The sequence below is a fragment of the Mandrillus leucophaeus genome, unplaced genomic scaffold (assembly GCF_000951045.1).
Source record: "Mandrillus leucophaeus isolate KB7577 unplaced genomic scaffold, Mleu.le_1.0 Scaffold495, whole genome shotgun sequence".
Lineage (NCBI taxonomy): Eukaryota > Metazoa > Chordata > Mammalia > Primates > Cercopithecidae > Mandrillus > Mandrillus leucophaeus.
In genome coordinates, this window is record NW_012105309.1 from 13,311 (window position 1) to 23,721 (window position 10,411).

The 10,411-nt window shown below is 47.5% G+C and overlaps 2 protein-coding genes across 2 annotated transcripts; both read right to left on the reverse strand.

Moving 5' to 3' along the window:
* Window positions 1-2,123: 2,123 nt before the first annotated feature.
* On the reverse strand, window positions 2,124-5,001 carry LOC105550712 (putative protein FAM90A5P). The gene is made up of 3 exons (XM_011995693.1): window positions 4,961-5,001; window positions 4,300-4,354; window positions 2,124-3,643 (listed from the first exon to the last, which is right to left on the reverse strand). The coding sequence occupies exons 1-3, from the start codon at window positions 4,999-5,001 to the stop codon at window positions 2,681-2,683; spliced, it is 1,059 nt and encodes a 352-aa protein (XP_011851083.1). The 3' UTR covers window positions 2,124-2,680.
* LOC105550678 (proline-rich protein 23D1-like) lies at window positions 4,639-7,518 on the reverse strand. Its single transcript, XM_011995656.1, has 4 exons — window positions 7,263-7,518; window positions 6,436-6,497; window positions 6,126-6,193; window positions 4,639-5,897 (listed from the first exon to the last, which is right to left on the reverse strand). Exons 1-4 carry the CDS (start codon window positions 7,334-7,336, stop codon window positions 5,265-5,267), a joined length of 837 nt encoding a protein of 278 aa, XP_011851046.1. The 5' UTR covers window positions 7,337-7,518; the 3' UTR covers window positions 4,639-5,264.
* Window positions 7,519-10,411: the final 2,893 nt, after the last annotated feature.

The window sequence follows — 10,411 nt, forward strand, 5'->3', positions numbered from 1 at the left end:
GTTGACCTCCAGCCCTCCCATCCTGGCCACTGTGTTTTGTGGGGATCATTCAGTCCTGGGAGCTTCCTAGGGACCCCAAAAGGAAGACAACAGGGCGGTCATGGCAGCCTGAAATTACAGGTCTACTTTCTTTCCTGGGCTGTCGCTCAGATGGACAGGTGCGCTGGCGCTCAGATGGGCAGGTGCTGGAGCAGCCCTGCTGGAAGCGATGCAGCCTTCAGGAAGCCGGAGGAAGGGGCGGAGAGGGACCTGTGCTTTCCAGGCTGCCTTTTATACTGCCTCTGGACCCCTGACGCGAAACGGACCCTAACCTAATCAACTTAATCCAATTACATGACCTGGAAAGGTCTATTTGCCCAGCCCACTCTAAGACGATGTTCACTATGGACAGACATTCTAAAACCTACGTGTACAGCTGCAAGCTTTGAAGAATAGATGCTTCCTGTCAGGTATGTAGCACTGGTGCATGTACCCCTGTCTTGTTTTACTTTTTTTTTTTTTTTTTCAAACAAGCTGCTAAAATAGACACAGTGTAATTGGACCATATTTACTCTATTTCAACGTAGGCCTCTGTGTCATCAAGGAGGTTCACCTTGACATGCATTCTCGGCCGTTATCCATCTTCAGAGCTTCTCCTTCTTCCCCACGGTAAGTGTGTCAGCAGAAAACCCTGACCACACCCTCACGTGTTTTCTCCTCCAGGAGGCCCTTGGAAACCACCGTGAATTGGACTGCACTAGGAAACCCAGGTGAAGAAAGTCAACACCGCTTTGTCCTTCGGTGGCTGGCTCCTTTTTCAGCTCGTCCTGCGGCTCCAGGCATTATGCCTGAAGAGTCTCCAGGACACCGGTGGGGCTCTGTTTCCCCGGGTCTCGTTGCCATGGCTCTGGATTTGCGAAGATCCAGTGGACTTTCTGTGCAACTCTCTTGTCGGGGAACTTTGGTGCCACGTCCCCTCATTCTGCCCTTTGTCATCTGCACCTGCACAAGTTAGGGTCCATGTTCCTTGGGCGGGAAGAGACAAGCAGGAGTCGGAACGCTGAACCAGCATATTGGGGGCATTTTCTCACGTGGTCCAAGTGACCCCATGGTCCTCTAGAGCTTTGGAACAAGTCGCGTCCCCCTTGACACTGCACCCGACTCTCAGTTGCTGAATCTTGTTGGCCCTCCGGCGATCTGCCGTTGGATGAGTTGCACCTGCTGAAACTCGATTCCCCTTGGATTTGCGCTTCATTAATTATTCATGATTCAGGTGGGAACGCCTGCTTACATCCCCTGTGGCTGTTCTCTGAGCTTTCCGGTCACATCGTTTCCTGCCACGCTCTTTGGTTCATTTTGGTCATGCTCCTTTTGCTGTCAGAGGAGCAGAGAGTTGATCTTGTTGATTCTGGATACTGATACTTTCTAGGTGGTCTGGAAAATCAAGGTAACGACCCTCAACGGCGGCGGAAAGGGAGCAGCCATTTGGCTGCTGAGAGAAAATCCCGCTCAGTTCCGAGGCCTCCTAGATGTGGAATCCTGGTCAGAATTGTTCCCAGGTCAGAGAACGGAGATAGCCTGTGCATGGTGGGATATCTTTACCTAGAGCTTTCAGTGAGTCTGGACCTCAGCTACTCTTAGGATCAGGGGGAGAAGCATGGAAAGGCCCGGTGCTCAGGCATCCATAAAGAAGACGGGATGAATATTCTACCTCTGAAGTACGTCCCAAATCTGGGAGTTTACTTCAGCTTTACTGGGTTCTACTTGGCGAATGAAACTGTGCCTCGTTCATACGCACATCCGGAAACCACTTCATGGGGGCCGTCACAGTTTGAACCCCACACGTGGCATCGTGGTGAGTCAAAAGGGGACTCGTGGTGCAAGCGACGCTCCCCACGTGTTAGCGTGCGTGAGATTCACTTGGCGGAATTCGACTAGGTGCATGTTGGTAGAGTGGGGATGAGGTTCTCTTGCCCCTGTGGATGTTTAAGAAGTCAAAGGTCCTGCCAAGTCCTGCGGTCCCCTCAATCAACTCTGTTTTGGAGACATAATGACTTGGATTGCTAACAAGTCAAGAAATTTTCAAGCCCTTGGAAAATCAGTTACACACAAACACGGAATGAAAGTCAAAAGAGAGTACGTCCTCTTTTTGAGAATTTTATTCACTTGAAAACCAATTAAACACACCTATTTCCAATGGCATTCCAGAGCCCAATTTTCGAGGCTGAGGAAACACCCCAAGAACGCTTTGCGCAGAAAGCTTCACAGCCTCCAAAACACTGCTGTCAGGGCGGGGCACAGCTGAAGGCCTGTATCTCTCAGAGTTCCTTAACTGTTCCCTGATTCAGTCATCTAGAGAGCAAACACATAGTCATTCCCCAGTTTCCTACTGACATCACAGCGGAAGTCTGACTGCTGCAGGTCACCCAGTTTCTGAGGCAACGAATCACTGGCACAGAAGCTTCTTGTGGTGGGTTTCCAGAGAGCTCTGCGAACTACAATGTCCCTCACCAGAATTCAATGAGGCAGAGCCTCTGCATGTGGTCCCTGCCTGGCCTGGGCTCCAACATCCACAGAAGCACCACAGCTGGGGAGCTTGGGAGTCACCACACACAGTCTGCTCTCTGCTCTGTGCTCCTCAGTCCCACGTCCCTCCAAGTCATGGGAGCTGGAAGTCACGGAGCCCCTGCCACCTGCAGTCTCACTCCAGGTCAGAATCGCTGTCCTCTGAGTAGGAGGAAACCTGAAGGTCCTCATAGAGGACACTCAGGGGGACAGGAACACAGGGAGCCTCAGACTTCTCTGAGACGTGAGGGCTGTGAGCCAGGAAGGCTCCCGGCTTCTCAGGAGAGGGAAACGAGGGAGCTGTCAGGAGGCTGGAGCTCCACCATCCGTTTTCCAGTCTCCGGAAGAGCATTCTGAGAGGCTGGGCCCCATCGTGGCTGGCCGCTGGGTGATGGGACATGGTGCAGGCCTGGGCAGTAGGCAGGCAAGGTCTGCTGTGCGGAGGCTGCCGGTCGCTGCTGGGCACCTGGGCGGATGTCCTCCTGCTCATCTGGGGCGATGGACTTGGTCTGAGTTCGGTTGCAGCTGGTGGAGGTTGGAGAGTCTCCGGGGCCCCCAGCTCACCTCCTTGGATGGCATTTTCGGGCATCTGGAAGGGACCCATTCTCGGTTTCTTGGGGAAGTTCAAGCAAGCCTGAGTCGGAGCCTGGGCAGGTCTCTTGGCTCCTGGCCTGAAACTGAGATTGGAGCCGAGGCCCAAGCTGTGTGTGTCGGCTGGTGGCCAGGGCTGTGAGGTCACCGCAGGACGTTTGTCTTGTGCTTGGGGGCTGATGACCCAGATCAGGCCGTGGGGCTTGGAGGCAGCCTGGGGAACTTCTTGGCGGCCACCCTGAGGCCTGCTGTGTGTCGGCTTCACCACGACCAGAGGCTCCGGGCCCTGCTGCCTGACTCCAGGCTGAGGGATGTCGGCCACAGCCCCTGTCTGTGGTTCCTTTGGTCGGAGACTTGCCGAGGAGCTCGGACTGCCTTTTCTGAGGGGAGACAGTGAAGCCAAGATGGATACTATGTCAGACATTTTGGTAGCTGAGCCATCAGTGAGGGCAGGGTCCACGCGTGGCCTCTTATTGGTTGTGTGGACCGGCATTGGCCTGCTTGCAACCTGAAAGAAAGGAGACCACACATGTTAGAAGTTCCTCAGCATCGAGCCAACATGGAAATCAACCACATTCAAAGACAAGGTGTACACAGTAGGAAATTCTTAATACAGTATGGACAGGCAGTCCTTGGACGTAGGGACAGATCCTCAACGTGAGTGCTGATCGAGACAAGACCCATGAAAAATGCACTCTCGAGCTATGATCTAAGAATACCATTTTTCTAAAGACTGTGTCTTGGGCATTAACTGGATCAAAGCGCCTCCACTCAGCCTTCCATGAAGTGGGACTGACTAATGCCCTTCTGAAGGCAGGTTGGTGGTTCAAGGGTTCCCAGGACGTCTTTTCTGAAAACATGCATGATCCTGGGGTTAGCCTCCTCCAGGTTTGGGGCCTCTGAGGGACTAATTTCCTCACACCGCTAGGAAGATGTTGTTGGCAGGCTTGCCATCATTGCACAAAAAGAAAGCAACAGGAAATACAGCATCTTCAGATGCCTTCACCTGGAATCAAATGGACCTGGAAGGATTCTGGAGTCCCTGACCCCGAGAAGGCAGGGAAGAGGGATTCCCCGATCCCCTCACACACATGGGAACCTGAAAAGAAATCAACCAGGGTGACCTAGAGGAGAAAAAGACCAGGGGCCCAGGGTGACACTCACCCTCAGATAATCACAAGATTCCATGGATTCTTTTCGATTTGGACTACTGGATTTCCTAGACAGAGAGAGCCTGGGAGCAGCTGTGAGCAAGCACAGGTGCCAATCCCAATCCACAGAGCCAAGCTCTGTCCAAACATTTGTTAAGCTAGACCAATCCCCAGGCCCAGAGGTGTAAACAGTGACTTCACTCAGGACTTGGAAGGAGGAGCACAGGAAAAGGCCCAAATTTGCCAAGAAAGCTCTCAGAAATGTGGCAGTTATTTCATAAGTACTTGAATAATAAACCCAAACAATGGAAAACAAAACTAAACAAAGGCAAATGTGAATGGAAACGTGATGAGTAAGAGCAGGAGAGTGTCTCAGTTGGAAGTAAGCACAGCAGTCACCACTACTTCATTCAATCATGTTGATATTTATTCAAAAGCATTGGCCTGGGGCGTGTAGTGAACCTGGACTAAGAAAAGGAATGGGGCACAGCTTGGAGAAAAAGGGAAGAGTCTGAGGACAGAAACAGAGCACCAGTCTTAGGAATTATTTATCGTGGCATCAGACCAATGACTACAAGGACATCAGCATTCAAGGGGAGGTGTTAACCCTGGTAGTGAGCAGCTGTCTTCAGATGAATTTTCAGGCCACGTCATGCTGGAAGCAGAACTCTCACATGGAGCAGTCAGGGATTCGATTGAGTGTGGTTGGATTCATGTGGTTAAATAAGAAGAGAAATTCTAAGGGATAGTGTGTGTGAAGTGAAATGTGAATGTTTTGTTTGAACTCCCTGCAGTTCTCCCCGTCCCTGCAGCATCTGGGACCCTCTGCTGTTGAAGTCAGTGGGTGATGGTGGGAAACAGCAAAGGGGAAGAAAGTGTTCCCTGGAATTACTCTCTCTCCACATTTCAGGGAATGCACTGACTAAGGACTTGGACAATCTCTGACCCATCAATGCAGGGGGTGGCTCTTGGGTTAAATCACTTCCTAAAGAGACATCTCCGTGCCTTGCTGGGAGGCCTGTGGTGAACCCTGTGATAGATCTGGGGATCAGGACTTGGTGAAGGGGGCATAGGTCTGAGGGACGAGGTGCACAAGAGCTCCATAGCATGCAGGCTGAAACTGGAATCGGCTAGTCTAGGGCATCCCACAGGACTAGGTGTGGGTGGTAGAGGGTAGCGTTGGGGGAAGGCTGCCAGACAGCGTGGAATGCACAATGGGGTTACTAGGAGACAGGGGGTGGTCCCAGTCATGTGGTTTGCTGGGGGTATCATCAAGGGCTGGTGATATAGGGGTGCTGCCTCCCCCTCTTCTGCAGGTGAAAAAGGCACATTCTCTCCTTTCATGTCTGAGATGACTCCATCTTGAACATGGAACTCCAAGGTGAAGTTATCAGCCGAAGGCAAGATGTCCTGGATCTGCACAGGGAACTGCAGGCCATCTTGTGACCTCAGGACATGCTCAGGGACAATCACAATGACTGTGTTCTCCAGGGTTAGTTGCAGCGCTGTTTCTGGGGCCAGGATGAGGACGCCCTCTTCCAGGCTCAGCCTCACTTCTGTCCCTTGTTCCAGGACTATGATGAGCTCCTCAGTGCCAGAATCCAGCCGCTCCTGTGGAAAGACAGTCCTCAGGATTCTGCCCTCCAAAAAGGCTGCAAATGATGACCATGGGGAGGGAGATGCCAGGAGCTTCACCCTTTACAACTTTAAAATACAAACTCCCTCCCAGAATTGGCTCTCATGCTGACCCACCCAAATGTACATCTACTGGATATCACTTGAGCCTGAAGATTGTGCAGCACTGTCTAATCTTTGCCAAGCAAGGACATAGGAACTTACCTGGGGAGGTTCCAGGGACTGGCATGAATTCAGGTGTGGAGCTCCTGAAATTGAGAGTATTTTTGCACCTGCAGAGAGACCACAGTGAGGGAGGCTAAGGCTCTCTTCCAGCAAGAGTCTCCTGGATTTCAGAATGTGACCTTCAGAAATCCACAACCCAGCACTGGCTAGCCTCAGGACACCAGCCCACAACAATCAAGCATTGCTTTCCACTCATCCTGCAGAAAACACCCTCTCCATTTATGTCATGAGCCATGACACTGACCTCCAGGCATGGGGATCTTAAGAAATATTAGGGAACATGCCTTACCTGTACAGGGACCCTGCTCCACTTGGCGGCGTTTGGGTGGATTCATTTGTGTGGTAGCCAAACTGCAGGACAGAAAGGGACCCATCAGTCTTCCACATAGTGACACAAAGTCTAATTCTCACAAGCCCCAAACTTCATTAGCCATCTGGCACACATTGTTGCTGTGGCCCAAAATCACATGCACTTGTGTTCAGTTCCAAATCCTATGTGCATCCAGGAAGTCCTAACACTCATCTCCCACCCTCTCCTTTTCTAGAGGCTTTTCCTGTTGGTGCATGTGTGTAATGAGAGATGGTGATCACAGGAAACAGTTTGCTTTTTCAGGAGCTCATCCACATGAGAAGGAGGGACATCTAATTTGGCCTGAGGACTTTAGGAGAAGATGCTGATTTTTCAGGTATCTAACCTCTGTGTCTATGCAGTTACAGTGTGAATGGAGTGAGAGATGATGGGAAATGTTTCATTTTCTAGTGAGCACAAGGAAAACATTTAGATCATGCCCACAGTTTACCTGTCTCCACACAAGAGGCAACTTCCATTTACCCAGAGGACAGAGTTTAACAGTGAAAAGAAACATGAGATGAGCCCCCAACAGGTTGCCGAAACCCCCCATGCTGGCCGCATCCTGTGGTCTCCACTGTGGGTCTCATATCTCCTCGATGTGTTCTAAATTTATAACATTCAAGGTCATGGCAGTCCAGGGTGTCTTCTCTGCCCTAGTCTGGCCCTTTCGCATATATTCACACACACACACACACGCACACACATAGTCACACACAGTCACATGTCAACCTGACAACCCAGAGTAGCCACATACTCCAACATACCTGGTCTCTCCTTCATTGTCATTCTGCCATTCTGTCTGGAAATCCCTGGGGGCTTCTTGGGCGCCGGTAACCATACATAGTAAATGGTCTCTGGACTTGCTCGTGGCAAAAAAATCTCAATCTTTGGCCTATTTTCTGTAAATCTATACAGTTTACGCCTTGATCTTTTACTTTACCTGAAGGAAAATTATCAGCCCCTAGCACAGCACAGCCAGAGCATGGGAGAGCATGCCCTGGCCTGGGACCAGTCAAATGGTGCTTTGGGAGAGTCAGATCTTGGGGAAATCCTCCAGGAGTCTTATAAGAGGTGGAGCCATAGGATTTGTCAAAATGGATGAATGTGATTGGCTAGTGGTGCTGATTAAACAACACGAGGGGCTTGCATGGGAGTGGTTTTATCAAAACTCAATCAATATGAGTGTGACCCTGTCAGAATTAGCCTAATTCAATCAAAATTAATTCAAGATCTCTACTCTGATTCACCATATAATTGTGATATAAAATAACAGTATTTTAAACTAGTGATATTTACTTTCTATTGTAGTCTGTTCATTAATTGGGTAGGACAATTATTTTTTGTAAAGTTCATGTGTACATCATTTCTCAGTAAACATAAAGGATTGGGTCTAGAAAACTTTGAAGATACCACAAATTGTATATGCTCAAGTCCCTTGTATAAAATGGTGTAGAATTTAGATATAATGCATTCACATTAATTTATATAATTTAAATGATCTCTAGATTATTTTTAATACCTAATGCAATGCCCAGATGTCACATCACTTATGTGAACTCAAAAAGAACGTGGTGCATGGAAAATTTAAGATTTCTTTGAAGAAACTTGTGCAAATATTTTTTGAATATTTTCTATTCAAGATTAGTTGAATCCATGAAGATGGAACCTATGGATATGGAGGGCTAACAGTATTTTTAAATAATAAAATAATATGTATTTTAAGTGAATTAAGTTTTAAAACGAATCTCCTGGGGAAAGTTGTCCAAACATAATAAGCGAGTATTGTAAGACAACCGGGGGAAAATACAAAAAGAACCTTTACTTAATTTCTGACATATCATCGTGTATTAATCTGTCTGTTAATTTATTTCTTGCCTGTATTCCCACTGGACTAATTTCAGAATTATAAGGCAAGTTTTGCTTTCAACATTACTTATTAATTACAAATCCATCGTTTTTATGGTCAAAGTCACCTAAACTTCTTGCAGGTGGCCGAACACCATATGCCTGAACTCAGAATTAGTCATTTTAAGATTAAAAATTATTTGGCAACATAAAGAATAATAGATGGTATTGGGGGAAAACAGTAATCCAGTAATCACCAGAATTGAACTAGAAGGAAAATCTCTGAGGGTGCACCATTACTAAGCATACCATCTCTAACAGGCCCCTGAGCTCAGGGCTTCATTCTCTCTCTGAAACTTGTATAAATTTGTTTGTAGATTCTCTTTCCATTTAGCTGATAATTTCGCCAGTTTTATTAGGTGAGGTATAGATCGTGTTTCCCTTAAATGTTAAAAAAAAAAAAGAATCTAATTCGCAAATGCCTTTTGACTGAAGCTTTCCTCTCTAGTTAGATAAATCATTTAGAAGAATAAAAGGAAGACAGGAAGATTCCTTTAATTTTGCCAGTGTCTTAAAGGTCTCCAAGGGGAACATTAGTGCCTTTATCCAGAGAACTGTCTGCTTTGGGGATTTTGATCATTTCTGAGGAGAGCAGCAGATAATTGGCTGAAGATCAGATATAGTTATAAAATTGGATTAATTGCCTACATTCTTTCTGGCTGCAGGGTTCAGGTTGAGATATTCAAGAAATAGCCTCTATTGACGGTTCTGGAGTATGTATATTTTACAGTCAAGAAAGAGAAAGGCCCCTCATTGTGAGCTTCTGTGTGTCTCTTCTAGCTGAAAACCTATGGACTGCAAATCAGTACACGAACAAAAATATGAGGGACTCGCCAAATAAATACTCTACCTTTATAATCGCTTTGATTATAAACAAAGCAAGTTTTAATACGTTTACACCATAAAAGTCTCAGGATATATAGAATAGTATATATAGAACAGAATAGTAACTTACTTTTGAAGAAATATTTAAGCAATATGTTTTCATTTGGGGTGGAAACTATTTTTCACAAAAGTGTACCTTTCCCCTTGCATATGTAATGAAAATCACTTTTAAATCTGCAGTGCTATGGTAAAATTAAAGACGTGGCTCTTGCCGTTTTAATAGCAACAATTTAAGGATGTATTAGTGGCCCTGCCTTTCATTGTCTCACTATTTTTCAGTGACTTTGGCACTGTAGGAAAGATGAGCCCCTCACAATGTGAAAATGCAGGGATGCAGAAAGCTGGATTTCCCTGCAGGCGCCCCTTCCTCGCGAGCTGCACTGAGACTGCACAGCCGCGCCCTGACCCCAGACTCCTTCCTCTGCAGGGTCCCCGTGTTCTGTAGATTTTCCTCACAATTCTTCATGTGTTTCTCCTCATAATCAATCTTGATAGAAGTTGCGAGGAAGACACATTACAGCCTGCTATGGTTATCAATGAAAATCCCTAAGGAACACGTATGTTTGTAAAATAATTCTCGCTAATATATCCCAACAGAGATAGTGCAGAAGAAAACACGTAGGAACAGCCCAGAAAATGAAGTCTTTTGTGCTGTTTCAGAAAAATATCCGGGAGACGCGCAGGGAATCTCACTCCTCAGCGGGTAAGGCTGTGGACACGAGCGTTTTCCTTAAGATGGACGCAGTGCGATTTGCTCCAAAGCCAGGGGAGCGCCTCCTCCTCCCTGGCCTGAGGAAGGGAAGTTCCCTCTTCCCTAGAGATCTGGCCCCGCCTCCGCAAGCAGAATGCGCATGCGCCCTGCACTACCAGAAAGCGGGTTCCAGTGCCCTCTGCCGGCTATGGGCTTGCAGCGTGGGACTCTTGGCCTTCACGGTTTAGCGGTTGACCTGCGTCTCAATCACTGAAATTCTGGTTTTATCAGTACCTTCCTTTTGGAAGATCAAACGCAAATGGAGCACGATATCTTTTTTCTTTTTTTCTTTCTCTTTCTCTTTCTTTCTTTCTTTCTTTCTTCCTTTCTTTCTTTCTTTCTTTCTTTCTTTCTTTCTTTCTTTCTTTCTTC